The following is a 15,345-nucleotide window of genomic DNA, read 5'->3' as shown; positions in this document are numbered from 1 at the left end:
CTCCTCTCTCTCGCTCTCTCTCTCCCTCTGACTCCTCTCTCTCTCCTAACTCTCTCTCTCCTCTCTCTCTCTCTCTCTCTCTTCTCTCCTCTGAGACTTATGCAGAGACTTATGTAAGAAGTGCTCACCAGTTGTTCTGTTTGTGTTTTACAGATATGGGAAAATAGTGTCAACCAAGGCCATACTGGACAAGAACACTAATCAATGCAAAGGTATGCTGGAATCCCCATAAAACACTCAGATCCACATTGATCATGTTAGTGTTTAGATGAAGCAATCAATATTATAGCACCTTGTGTGTACACACACACACACACACACACACACACACACACACACCACACACACACACACACACACACACACACACACACACACACACACACACACACGTATACACACACACACACACGCACACACACACAAACAAACATATGCACACACACACACACATACATACACACACAAACATACACACACACACACGTACACACGCACACACATGCACACGCACTCACACACACACACACACACACACACACACACACACACACACACACACACACACACACACACACACACACACACCACACACACACATACACATACACATACACATACACACACACACACACACACACACACACACACACACACACACACACACACACACACACACACACACACACAGAGGGTTGAGTATTCTACAGGACAGGATGAGTGTCAGCTAGATGGTTGGAGTATTCTACAGGACAGGATGAGTGTCAGCTAGATGGTTGGAGTATTCTACAGGATGAGTGTCAGCTAGATGGTTGGAGTATTCTACAGGACAAGATGAGTGTCAGCTAGATGGTTGGAGTATTCTACAGGATGAGTGTCAGCTAGATGGTTGGAGTATTCTACAGGATGAGTGTCAGCTAGATGGTTGGAGTATTCTACAGGACAGGATGAGTGTCAGCTAGATAGTGGAGTATTCTACAGGACAGGATGAGTGTCAGCTAGATGGTTGGAGTATTCTACAGGACAGGATGAGTGTCAGCTAGATGGTTGGAGTATTCTACAGGATGAGTGTCAGCTAGATGGTTGGAGTATTCTACAGGATGAGTGTCAGCTAGATGGTTGGAGTATTCTACAGGATGAGTGTTAGCTAGATGGTTGGAGTATTCTACAGGACAGGATGAGTGTTAGCTAGATGGTTGGAGTATTCTACAGGATGAGTGTCAACTAGATGGTTGAAAGTATTCTACAGGATGAGTGTCAGCTAGATGGTTGGAGTATTCTACAGGACAGGATGAGTGTCAGCTAGATGGTTGGACTTTTCTACAGGATGAGTGTCAGCTAGATGGTTGGAGTATTTCTACAGGACAGGATGAGTGTCAGCTAGATGGTTGGAGTATTCTACAGGATGAGTGTCAGCTAGATGGTTGGAGTATTCTACAGGACAGGATGAGTGTTGGCTAGATGGTTGGAGTATTCTACAGGACAGGATGAGTGTCAGCCTAGATGGTTGGAGTATTCTACAGGATGAGTGTCAGCTAGATGGTTGGAATATTCTACAGGACAGGATGAGTGTTAGCTAGATGGTTGGAGTATTCTACAGGACACAATGAGTGTCAGCTAGATGGTTGGAGTATTCTACAGGACACAATGAGTGTCAGCTAGATGGTTGGAGTATTCTACAGGATGAGTGTCAGCTAGATGGTTGGAGTATTCTACAGGACAGGATTAGTGTCAGCTAGATGGTTGGAGTATTATACAGGATGAGTGTCAGCTAGATGGTTGGAGTATTCTACAGGATGAGTGTCAGCTAGATGGTTGGAGTATTCTACAGGATGAGTGTCAGCTAGATGGTTGGAGTATTCTACAGGATGAGTGTCAGCTAGATGGTTGGAGTATTCTACAGGACAGTATGAGTGTCAGCTAGGTGGTTGTAGTATTCTACAGGATGAGTGTTGGCTAGATGGTTGGAGTATTCTACAGGACAGGATGAGTATCAGCTAGATGGTTGGAGTATTCTACAGGATGAGTGTTGGCTAGATGGTTGGAGTATTCTACAGGATGAGTGTCAGCTAGACGGTTGGAGTATTCTACAGGACAGGATGAGTGTCAGCTAGATGGTTGGAGTATTCTACAGGATGAGTGTCAGCTAGATGGTTGGAGTATTCTACAGGACAGGATGAGCGTTAGCTAGATGGTTAGAGTATTCTACAGGATGAGTGTCAGCTAGATGGTTGGAGTATTCTACAGGATGAGTGTCAGCTAGATGGTTGGAGTATTCTACAGGATGAGTGTTAGCTAGATGGTTGGAGGTATTCTACAGGATGAGTGTCAGCTAGATGGTTGGAGTATTCTACAGGATGAGTGTTAGCTAGATGGTTGGAGTATTCTACAGAACAGGATGAGTGTTAGCTAGATGGTTGGAGTATTCTACAGGACAGGATGAGTGTCAGCTAGATGGTTGGAGTATTCTACAGGACAGGATGAGTGTCAGCTAGATGGTTGGAGTATTCTACAGGACAGGATGAGTGTCAGCTAGATGGTTGGAGTATTCTACAGGATGAGTGTCAGCTAGATGGTTGGAGTATTCTACAGGATGAGTGTCAGCTAGATGGTTGGAGTATTCTACAGGATGAGTGTTAGCTAGATGGTTGGAGTATTCTACAGGATGAGTGTTAGCTAGATGGTTGGAGTATTCTACAGGACAGGATGAGTGTCAGCTAGATGGTTGGATTATTCTACAGGATGAGTGTTAGCTAGATGGTTGAAGTATTCTACAGGATGAGTGTTAGCTAGATGGTTGGAGTATTCTACAGGATGAGTGTCAGCTAGATGGTTGGAGTATTCTACAGGATGAGTGTCAGCTAGATGGTTGGAGTATTCTACAGGACAGGATGAGTGTTGGCTAGATGGTTGGAGTATTCTACAGGACAGGATGAGTGTCAGCTAGATGGTTGGAGTATTCTACAGGACACAATGAGTTTCAGCTAGATGGTTGGAGTATTCTACAGGATGAGTGTTGGCTAGATGGTTGGAGTATTCTACAGGACAGGATGAGTGTTAGCTAGATGAATACTCCAACCAGCTAGATGGTTGGAGTATTCTACAGGATGAGTGTTAGCTAGATGGTTGGAGTATTCTACAGGATGAGTGTTGGCTAGATGGTTGGAGTATTCTACAGGACAGGATGAGTGTCAGCTAGATGGTTGGAGTATTCTACAGGATGAGTGTCAGCTAGGTGGTTGGAGTATTCTACAGGATGAGTGTTGGCTAGATGGTTGGAGTATTCTACAGGATGAGTGTCAGCTAGATGGTTGGAGTATTCTACAGGATGAGTGTCAGCTAGATGGTTGGAGTATTCTACAGGATGAGTGTTAGCTAGATGGTTGGAGTATTCTACAGGACAGGATGAGTGTCAGCTAGATGGTTGGAGTATTCTACAGGACAGGATGAGTGTCAGCTAGACGGTTGGAGTATTCTACAGGATGAGTGTCAGCTAGATGGTTGGAGTATTCTACAGGATGAGTGTCAGCTAGATGGTTGGAGTATTCTACAGGATGAGTGTTAGCTAGATGGTTGGAGTATTCTACAGGATGAGTGTTGGCTAGATGGTTGGAGTATTCTACAGGACAGGATGAGTGTCAGCTAGATGGTTGGAGTATTCTACAGGACAGGATGAGTGTCAGCTAGACGGTTGGAGTATTCTACAGGATGAGTGTCAGCTAGATGGTTGGAGTATTCTACAGGATGAGTGTCAGCTAGATGGTTGGAGTATTCTACAGGACAGGATGAGTGTCAGCTAGATGGTTGGAGATTTCTACAGGATGAGTGTTGGCTAGATGGTTGGAGTATTCTACAGGATGAGTGTCAGCTAGATGGTTGGAGTATTCTACAGGATGAGTGTTAGCTAGATGGTTGGAGTATTCTACAGGATGAGTGTCAGCTAGATGGTTGGAGTATTCTACAGGATGAGTGTTAGCTAGATGGTTGGAGTATTCTACAGGACAGGATGAGTGTCAGCTAGATGGTTGGAGTATTCTACAGGATGAGTGTCAGCTAGATGGTTGGAGTATTCTACAGGATGAGTGTTAGCTAGATGGTTGGAGTATTCTACAGGACAGGATGAGTGTCAGCTAGATGGTTGGAGTATTCTACAGGACAGGATGAGTGTCAGCTAGACGGTTGGAGTATTCTACAGGATGAGTGTCAGCTAGATGGTTGGAGTATTCTACAGGATGAGTGACAGCTAGATGGTTGGAGTATTCTACAGGATGAGTGTTGGCTAGATGGTTGGAGTATTCTACAGGACAGGATGAGTGTCAGCTAGATGGTTAGAGTATTCTACAGGATGAGTGTCAGCTAGATGGTTAGAGTATTCTACAGGACAGGATGAGTGTCAGCTAGATGGTTGGAGTATTCTACAGGACAGGATGAGTGTCAGCTAGACGGTTGGAGTATTCTACAGGATGAGTGTCAGCTAGATGGTTGGAGTATTCTACAGGATGAGTGTCAGCTAGATGGTTGGAGTATTCTACAGGACAGGATGAGTGTCAGCTAGATGGTTGGAGTATTCTACAGGATGAGTGTTGGCTAGATGGTTGGAGTATTCTACAGGACAGGATGAGTGTCAGCTAGATGGTTAGAGTATTCTACAGGATGAGTGTCAGCTAGATGGTTAGAGTATTCTACAGGACAGGATGAGTGTCAGCTAGATGGTTGGAGTATTCTACAGGATGAGTGTCAGCTAGATGGTTGGAATATTCTACAGGACAGGATGAGTGTTAGCTAGATGGTTGGAGTATTCTACAGGACACAATGAGTGTCAGCTAGATGGTTGGAGTATTCTACAGGACACAATGAGTGTCAGCTAGATGGTTGGAGTATTCTACAGGATGAGTGTTGGCTAGATGGTTGGAGTATTCTACAGGATGAGTGTTAGCTAGATGGTTGGAGTATTCTACAGGATGATATTTGGCTAGATGGTTGGAGTATTCTACAGGACAGGATGAGTGTCAGCTAGATGGTTGGAGTATTCTACAGGATGAGTGTCAGCTAGGTGGTTGGAGTATTCTACAGGATGAGTGTTGGCTAGATGGTTGGAGTATTCTACAGGATGAGTGTCAGCTAGATGGTTGGAGTATTCTACAGGATGAGTGTTAGCTAGATGGTTGGAGTATTCTACAGGACAGGATGAGTGTCAGCTAGATGGTTGGAGTATTCTACAGGACAGGATGAGTGTCAGCTAGATGGTTGGAGTATTCTACAGGATGAGTGTCAGCTAGATGGTTGGAGTATTCTACAGGATGAGTGTCAGCTAGATGGTTGGAGTATTCTACAGGATGAGTGTTAGCTAGATGGTTGGAGTATTCTACAGGATGAGTGTTGGCTAGATGGTTGGAGTATTCTACAGGACAGGATGAGTGTCAGCTAGATGGTTGGAGTATTCTACAGGACAGGATGAGTGTCAGCTAGACGGTTGGAGTATTCTACAGGATGAGTGTCAGCTAGATGGTTGGAGTATTCTACAGGATGAGTGTCAGCTAGATGGTTGGAGTATTCTACAGGACAGGATGAGTGTTAGCTAGATGGTTGGAGTATTCTACAGGATGAGTGTTGGCTAGATGGTTGGAGTATTCTACAGGATGAGTGTCAGCTAGATGGTTGGAGTATTCTACAGGATGAGTGTTAGCTAGATGGTTGGAGTATTCTACAGGATGAGTGTCAGCTAGATGGTTGGAGTATTCTACAGGATGAGTGTTAGCTAGATGGTTGGAGTATTCTACAGGATGAGTGTTGGCTAGATGGTTGGAGTATTCTACAGGACAGGATGAGTGTCAGCTAGATGGTTGGAGTATTCTACAGGATGAGTGTCAGCTAGATGGTTGGAGTATTCTACAGGATGAGTGTTAGCTAGATGGTTGGAGTATTCTACAGGACAGGATGAGTGTCAGCTAGATGGTTGGAGTATTCTACAGGACAGGATGAGTGTCAGCTAGACGGTTGGAGTATTCTACAGGATGAGTGTCAGCTAGATGGTTGGAGTATTCTACAGGATGAGTGTCAGCTAGATGGTTGGAGTATTCTACAGGACAGGATGAGTGTCAGCTAGATGGTTGGAGTATTCTACAGGATGAGTGTTGGCTAGATGGTTGGAGTATTCTACAGGATGAGTGTTAGCTAGATGGTTGGAGTATTCTACAGGATGAGTGTTGGCTAGATGGTTGGAGTATTCTACAGGACAGGATGAGTGTCAGCTAGATGGTTAGAGTATTCTACAGGATGAGTGTCAGCTAGATGGTTAGAGTATTCTACAGGACAGGATGAGTGTCAGCTAGATGGTTGGAGTATTCTACAGGACAGGATGAGTGTCAGCTAGACGGTTGGAGTATTCTACAGGATGAGTGTCAGCTAGATGGTTGGAGTATTCTACAGGATGAGTGTCAGCTAGATGGTTGGAGTATTCTACAGGACAGGATGAGTGTCAGCTAGATGGTTGGAGTATTCTACAGGATGAGTGTTGGCTAGATGGTTGGAGTATTCTACAGGATGAGTGACAGCTAGATGGTTGGAGTATTCTACAGGATGAGTGTTAGCTAGATGGTTGGAGTATTCTACAGGATGAGTGTTGGCTAGATGGTTGGAGTATTCTACAGGACAGGATGAGTGTCAGCTAGATGGTTAGAGTATTCTACAGGATGAGTGTCAGCTAGATGGTTAGAGTATTCTACAGGACAGGATGAGTGTCAGCTAGATGGTTGGAGTATTCTACAGGATGAGTGTCAGCTAGATGGTTGGAATATTCTACAGGACAGGATGAGTGTTAGCTAGATGGTTGGAGTATTCTACAGGACACAATGAGTGTCAGCTAGATGGTTGGAGTATTCTACAGGACACAATGAGTGTCAGCTAGATGGTTGGAGTATTCTACAGGATGAGTGTTGGCTAGATGGTTGGAGTATTCTACAGGATGAGTGTTAGCTAGATGGTTGGAGTATTCTACAGGATGAGTTTTGGCTAGATGGTTGGAGTATTCTACAGGACAGGATGAGTGTCAGCTAGATGGTTGGAGTATTCTACAGGATGAGTGTCAGCTAGGTGGTTGGAGTATTCTACAGGATGAGTGTTGGCTAGATGGTTGGAGTATTCTACAGGATGAGTGTCAGCTAGATGGTTGGAGTATTCTACAGGATGAGTGTTAGCTAGATGGTTGGAGTATTCTACAGGACAGGATGAGTGTCAGCTAGATGGTTGGAGTATTCTACAGGACAGGATGAGTGTCAGCTAGATGGTTGGAGTATTCTACAGGATGAGTGTCAGCTAGATGGTTGGAGTATTCTACAGGATGAGTGTCAGCTAGATGGTTGGAGTATTCTACAGGATGAGTGTTAGCTAGATGGTTGGAGTATTCTACAGGATGAGTGTTGGCTAGATGGTTGGAGTATTCTACAGGATGAGTGTCAGCTAGATGGTTGGAGTATTCTACAGGATGAGTGTCAGCTAGATGGTTGGAGTATTCTACAGGACAGGATGAGTGTTAGCTAGATGGTTGGAGTATTCTACAGGATGAGTGTTGGCTAGATGGTTGGAGTATTCTACAGGATGAGTGTCAGCTAGATGGTTGGAGTATTCTACAGGATGAGTGTTAGCTAGATGGTTGGAGTATTCTACAGGATGAGTGTCAGCTAGATGGTTGGAGTATTCTACAGGATGAGTGTTAGCTAGATGGTTGGAGTATTCTACAGGATGAGTGTTGGCTAGATGGTTGGAGTATTCTACAGGACAGGATGAGTGTCAGCTAGATGGTTGGAGTATTCTACAGGATGAGTGTCAGCTAGATGGTTGGAGTATTCTACAGGATGAGTGTTAGCTAGATGGTTGGAGTATTCTACAGGACAGGATGAGTGTCAGCTAGATGGTTGGAGTATTCTACAGGACAGGATGAGTGTCAGCTAGACGGTTGGAGTATTCTACAGGATGAGTGTCAGCTAGATGGTTGGAGTATTCTACAGGATGAGTGTCAGCTAGATGGTTGGAGTATTCTACAGGACAGGATGAGTGTCAGCTAGATGGTTGGAGTATTCTACAGGATGAGTGTTGGCTAGATGGTTGGAGTATTCTACAGGATGAGTGTTAGCTAGATGGTTGGAGTATTCTACAGGATGAGTGTTGGCTAGATGGTTGGAGTATTCTACAGGACAGGATGAGTGTCAGCTAGATGGTTAGAGTATTCTACAGGATGAGTGTCAGCTAGATGGTTAGAGTATTCTACAGGACAGGATGAGTGTCAGCTAGATGGTTGGAGTATTCTACAGGACAGGATGAGTGTCAGCTAGACGGTTGGAGTATTCTACAGGATGAGTGTCAGCTAGATGGTTGGAGTATTCTACAGGATGAGTGTCAGCTAGATGGTTGGAGTATTCTACAGGACAGGATGAGTGTCAGCTAGATGGTTGGAGTATTCTACAGGATGAGTGTTGGCTAGATGGTTGGAGTATTCTACAGGATGAGTGACAGCTAGATGGTTGGAGTATTCTACAGGATGAGTGTTAGCTAGATGGTTGGAGTATTCTACAGGATGAGTGTTGGCTAGATGGTTGGAGTATTCTACAGGACAGGATGAGTGTCAGCTAGATGGTTAGAGTATTCTACAGGATGAGTGTCAGCTAGATGGTTAGAGTATTCTACAGGACAGGATGAGTGTCAGCTAGATGGTTGGAGTATTCTACAGGATGAGTGTCAGCTAGATGGTTGGAATATTCTACAGGACAGGATGAGTGTTAGCTAGATGGTTGGAGTATTCTACAGGACACAATGAGTGTCAGCTAGATGGTTGGAGTATTCTACAGGACACAATGAGTGTCAGCTAGATGGTTGGAGTATTCTACAGGATGAGTGTTGGCTAGATGGTTGGAGTATTCTACAGGATGAGTGTTAGCTAGATGGTTGGAGTATTCTACAGGATGAGTTTTGGCTAGATGGTTGGAGTATTCTACAGGACAGGATGAGTGTCAGCTAGATGGTTGGAGTATTCTACAGGATGAGTGTCAGCTAGATGGTTGGAGTATTCTACAGGATGAGTGTCAGCTAGATGGTTGGAGTATTCTACAGGATGAGTGTCAGCTAGATGGTTGGAATATTCTACAGGACAGGATGAGTGTTAGCTAGATGGTTGGAGTATTCTACAGGACACAATGAGTGTCAGCTAGATGGTTGGAGTATTCTACAGGACACAATGAGTGTCAGCTAGATGGTTGGAGTATTCTACAGGATGAGTGTTGGCTAGATGGTTGGAGTATTCTACAGGATGAGTGTTAGCTAGATGGTTGGAGTATTCTACAGGATGAGTTTTGGCTAGATGGTTGGAGTATTCTACAGGACAGGATGAGTGTCAGCTAGATGGTTGGAGTATTCTACAGGATGAGTGTTGGCTAGATGGTTGGAGTATTCTACAGGACAGGATGAGTGTCAGCTAGATGGTTGGAGTATTCTACAGGATGAGTGTCAGCTAGATGGTTGGAGTATTCTACAGGATGAGTGTCAGCTAGATGGTTGGAGTATTCTACAGGACAGGATGAGTGTCAGCTAGGTGGTTGGAGTATTCTACAGGATGAGTGTTGGCTAGATGGTTGGAGTATTCTACAGGATGAGTGTCAGCTAGATGGTTGGAGTATTCTACAGGATGAGTGTTAGCTAGATGGTTGGAGTATTCTACAGGACAGGATGAGTGTCAGCTAGATGGTTGGAGTATTCTACAGGACAGGATGAGTGTCAGCTAGATGGTTGGAGTATTCTACAGGATGAGTGTCAGCTAGATGGTTGGAGTATTCTACAGGATGAGTGTCAGCTAGATGGTTGGAGTATTCTACAGGATGAGTGTTAGCTAGATGGTTGGAGTATTCTACAGGATGAGTGTTGGCTAGATGGTTGGAGTATTCTACAGGATGAGTGTCAGCTAGATGGTTGGAGTATTCTACAGGATGAGTGTCAGCTAGATGGTTGGAGTATTCTACAGGACAGGATGAGTGTTAGCTAGATGGTTGGAGTATTCTACAGGATGAGTGTTGGCTAGATGGTTGGAGTATTCTACAGGATGAGTGTCAGCTAGATGGTTGGAGTATTCTACAGGATGAGTGTTAGCTAGATGGTTGGAGTATTCTACAGGATGAGTGTCAGCTAGATGGTTGGAGTATTCTACAGGATGAGTGTTAGCTAGATGGTTGGAGTATTCTACAGGATGAGTGTTGGCTAGATGGTTGGAGTATTCTACAGGACAGGATGAGTGTCAGCTAGATGGTTGGAGTATTCTACAGGATGAGTGTCAGCTAGATGGTTGGAGTATTCTACAGGATGAGTGTTAGCTAGATGGTTGGAGTATTCTACAGGACAGGATGAGTGTCAGCTAGATGGTTGGAGTATTCTACAGGACAGGATGAGTGTCAGCTAGACGGTTGGAGTATTCTACAGGATGAGTGTCAGCTAGATGGTTGGAGTATTCTACAGGATGAGTGTCAGCTAGATGGTTGGAGTATTCTACAGGACAGGATGAGTGTCAGCTAGATGGTTGGAGTATTCTACAGGATGAGTGTTGGCTAGATGGTTGGAGTATTCTACAGGATGAGTGTTAGCTAGATGGTTGGAGTATTCTACAGGATGAGTGTTGGCTAGATGGTTGGAGTATTCTACAGGACAGGATGAGTGTCAGCTAGATGGTTAGAGTATTCTACAGGATGAGTGTCAGCTAGATGGTTAGAGTATTCTACAGGACAGGATGAGTGTCAGCTAGATGGTTGGAGTATTCTACAGGACAGGATGAGTGTCAGCTAGACGGTTGGAGTATTCTACAGGATGAGTGTCAGCTAGATGGTTGGAGTATTCTACAGGATGAGTGTCAGCTAGATGGTTGGAGTATTCTACAGGATGAGTGTTAGCTAGATGGTTGGAGTATTCTACAGGACAGGATGAGTGTCAGCTAGATGGTTGGAGTATTCTACAGGATGAGTGTTGGCTAGATGGTTGGAGTATTCTACAGGATGAGTGTCAGCTAGATGGTTGGAGTATTCTACAGGATGAGTGTTAGCTAGATGGTTGGAGTATTCTACAGGATGAGTGTCAGCTAGATGGTTGGAGTATTCTACAGGATGAGTGTTAGCTAGATGGTTGGAGTATTCTACAGGATGAGTGTTGGCTAGATGGTTGGAGTATTCTACAGGACAGGATGAGTGTCAGCTAGATGGTTGGAGTATTCTACAGGATGAGTGTCAGCTAGATGGTTGGAGTATTCTACAGGATGAGTGTTAGCTAGATGGTTGGAGTATTCTACAGGACAGGATGAGTGTCAGCTAGATGGTTGGAGTATTCTACAGGACAGGATGAGTGTCAGCTAGACGGTTGGAGTATTCTACAGGATGAGTGTCAGCTAGATGGTTGGAGTATTCTACAGGATGAGTGTCAGCTAGATGGTTGGAGTATTCTACAGGACAGGATGAGTGTCAGCTAGATGGTTGGAGTATTCTACAGGATGAGTGTTGGCTAGATGGTTGGAGTATTCTACAGGATGAGTGTTAGCTAGATGGTTGGAGTATTCTACAGGATGAGTGTTGGCTAGATGGTTGGAGTATTCTACAGGACAGGATGAGTGTCAGCTAGATGGTTAGAGTATTCTACAGGATGAGTGTCAGCTAGATGGTTAGAGTATTCTACAGGACAGGATGAGTGTCAGCTAGATGGTTGGAGTATTCTACAGGACAGGATGAGTGTCAGCTAGACGGTTGGAGTATTCTACAGGATGAGTGTCAGCTAGATGGTTGGAGTATTCTACAGGATGAGTGTCAGCTAGATGGTTGGAGTATTCTACAGGACAGGATGAGTGTCAGCTAGATGGTTGGAGTATTCTACAGGATGAGTGTTGGCTAGATGGTTGGAGTATTCTACAGGATGAGTGACAGCTAGATGGTTGGAGTATTCTACAGGATGAGTGTTAGCTAGATGGTTGGAGTATTCTACAGGATGAGTGTTGGCTAGATGGTTGGAGTATTCTACAGGACAGGATGAGTGTCAGCTAGATGGTTAGAGTATTCTACAGGATGAGTGTCAGCTAGATGGTTAGAGTATTCTACAGGACAGGATGAGTGTCAGCTAGATGGTTGGAGTATTCTACAGGATGAGTGTCAGCTAGATGGTTGGAATATTCTACAGGACAGGATGAGTGTTAGCTAGATGGTTGGAGTATTCTACAGGACACAATGAGTGTCAGCTAGATGGTTGGAGTATTCTACAGGACACAATGAGTGTCAGCTAGATGGTTGGAGTATTCTACAGGATGAGTGTTGGCTAGATGGTTGGAGTATTCTACAGGATGAGTGTTAGCTAGATGGTTGGAGTATTCTACAGGATGAGTTTTGGCTAGATGGTTGGAGTATTCTACAGGACAGGATGAGTGTCAGCTAGATGGTTGGAGTATTCTACAGGATGAGTGTCAGCTAGGTGGTTGGAGTATTCTACAGGATGAGTGTTGGCTAGATGGTTGGAGTATTCTACAGGATGAGTGTCAGCTAGATGGTTGGAGTATTCTACAGGATGAGTGTTAGCTAGATGGTTGGAGTATTCTACAGGACAGGATGAGTGTCAGCTAGATGGTTGGAGTATTCTACAGGACAGGATGAGTGTCAGCTAGATGGTTGGAGTATTCTACAGGATGAGTGTCAGCTAGATGGTTGGAGTATTCTACAGGATGAGTGTCAGCTAGATGGTTGGAGTATTCTACAGGATGAGTGTTAGCTAGATGGTTGGAGTATTCTACAGGATGAGTGTTGGCTAGATGGTTGGAGTATTCTACAGGACAGGATGAGTGTCAGCTAGATGGTTGGAGTATTCTACAGGACAGGATGAGTGTCAGCTAGACGGTTGGAGTATTCTACAGGATGAGTGTCAGCTAGATGGTTTGAGTATTCTACAGGATGAGTGTCAGCTAGATGGTTGGAGTATTCTACAGGACAGGATGAGTGTTAGCTAGATGGTTGGAGTATTCTACAGGATGAGTGTTGGCTAGATGGTTGGAGTATTCTACAGGATGAGTGTCAGCTAGATGGTTGGAGTATTCTACAGGATGAGTGTTAGCTAGATGGTTGGAGTATTCTACAGGATGAGTGTCAGCTAGATGGTTGGAGAATTCTACAGGATGAGTGTTAGCTAGATGGTTGGAGTATTCTACAGGATGAGTGTTGGCTAGATGGTTGGAGTATTCTACAGGACAGGATGAGTGTCAGCTAGATGGTTGGAGTATTCTACAGGATGAGTGTTGGCTAGATGGTTGGAGTATTCTACAGGATGAGTGTTAGCTAGATGGTTGGAGTATTCTACAGGATGAGTTTTGGCTAGATGGTTGGAGTATTCTACAGGACAGGATGAGTGTCAGCTAGATGGTTGGAGTATTCTACAGGATGAGTGTCAGCTAGGTGGTTGGAGTATTCTACAGGATGAGTGTTGGCTAGATGGTTGGAGTATTCTACAGGATGAGTGTCAGCTAGATGGTTGGAGTATTCTACAGGATGAGTGTTAGCTAGATGGTTGGAGTATTCTACAGGACAGGATGAGTGTCAGCTAGATGGTTGGAGTATTCTACAGGACAGGATGAGTGTCAGCTAGACGGTTGGAGTATTCTACAGGATGAGTGTCAGCTAGATGGTTGGAGTATTCTACAGGATGAGTGTCAGCTAGATGGTTGGAGTATTCTACAGGACAGGATGAGTGTCAGCTAGATGGTTGGAGTATTCTACAGGATGAGTGTTGGCTAGATGGTTGGAGTATTCTACAGGATGAGTGTTAGCTAGATGGTTGGAGTATTCTACAGGATGAGTGTTGGCTAGATGGTTGGAGTATTCTACAGGACAGGATGAGTGTCAGCTAGATGGTTAGAGTATTCTACAGGATGAGTGTCAGCTAGATGGTTGGAGTATTCTACAGGATGAGTGTCAGCTAGATGGTTGGAATATTCTACAGGACAGGATGAGTGTTAGCTAGATGGTTGGAGTATTCTACAGGACACAATGAGTGTCAGCTAGATGGTTGGAGTATTCTACAGGACACAATGAGTGTCAACTAGATGGTTGGAGTATTCTACAGGATGAGTGTTGGCTAGATGGTTGGAGTATTCTACAGGATGAGTGTTAGCTAGATGGTTGGAGTATTCTACAGGATGAGTTTTGGCTAGATGGTTGGAGTATTCTACAGGACAGGATGAGTGTCAGCTAGATGGTTGGAGTATTCTACAGGATGAGTGTCAGCTAGGTGGTTGGAGTATTCTACAGGATGAGTGTTGGCTAGATGGTTGGAGTATTCTACAGGATGAGTGTCAGCTAGATGGTTGGAGTATTCTACAGGATGAGTGTTAGCTAGATGGTTGGAGTATTCTACAGGACAGGATGAGTGTCAGCTAGATGGTTGGAGTATTCTACAGGACAGGATGAGTGTCAGCTAGATGGTTGGAGTATTCTACAGGATGAGTGTCAGCTAGATGGTTGGAGTATTCTACAGGATGAGTGTCAGCTAGATGGTTGGAGTATTCTACAGGATGAGTGTTAGCTAGATGGTTGGAGTATTCTACAGGATGAGTGTTGGCTAGATGGTTGGAGTATTCTACAGGATGAGTGTCAGCTAGATGGTTGGAGAATTCTACAGGATGAGTGTTAGCTAGATGGTTGGAGTATTCTACAGGATGAGTGTTGGCTAGATGGTTGGAGTATTCTACAGGACAGGATGAGTGTCAGCTAGATGGTTGGAGTATTCTACAGGATGAGTGTCAGCTAGATGGTTGGAGTATTCTACAGGATGAGTGTTAGCTAGATGGTTGGAGTATTCTACAGGACAGGATGAGTGTCAGCTAGATGGTTGGAGTATTCTACAGGACAGGATGAGTGTCAGCTAGACGGTTGGAGTATTCTACAGGATGAGTGTCAGCTAGATGGTTGGAGTATTCTACAGGATGAGTGTCAGCTAGATGGTTGGAGTATTCTACAGGACAGGATGAGTGTCAGCTAGATGGTTGGAGTATTCTACAGGATGAGTGTTGGCTAGATGGTTGGAGTATTCTACAGGATGAGTGTTAGCTAGATGGTTGGAGTATTCTACAGGATGAGTGTTGGCTAGATGGTTGGAGTATTCTACAGGACAGGATGAGTGTCAGCTAGATGGTTAGAGTATTCTACAGGATGAGTGTCAGCTAGATGGTTGGAGTATTCTACAGGATGAGTGTCAGCTAGATGGTTGGAATATTCTACAGGACAGGATGAGTGTTAGCTAGATGGTTGGAGTATTCTACAGGACACAATGAGTGTCAGCTAGATGGTTGGA

General features: G+C 44.5%; 1 protein-coding gene across 1 annotated transcript in view; it reads left to right on the top strand.

Moving 5' to 3' along the window:
• Nucleotides 1-131: 131 nt before the first annotated feature.
• LOC116364454 (RNA-binding motif, single-stranded-interacting protein 3-like) overlaps nucleotides 132-15,345 on the top strand; it is a gene marked incomplete at both ends in the record, with an annotated part of 79,205 nt that continues 63,991 nt past the window's right edge. The window contains one exon of the mRNA XM_031817582.1: nucleotides 132-212. Within this exon, the coding sequence (XP_031673442.1) occupies nucleotides 132-212 (81 nt within the window). The remainder of the gene's footprint in view (nucleotides 213-15,345) is intronic.

This window comes from Oncorhynchus kisutch, unplaced genomic scaffold, assembly GCF_002021735.2.
Source record: "Oncorhynchus kisutch isolate 150728-3 unplaced genomic scaffold, Okis_V2 scaffold1080, whole genome shotgun sequence".
Lineage (NCBI taxonomy): Eukaryota > Metazoa > Chordata > Actinopteri > Salmoniformes > Salmonidae > Oncorhynchus > Oncorhynchus kisutch.
This window is presented reverse-complemented; position numbering and strand designations above follow the sequence as displayed.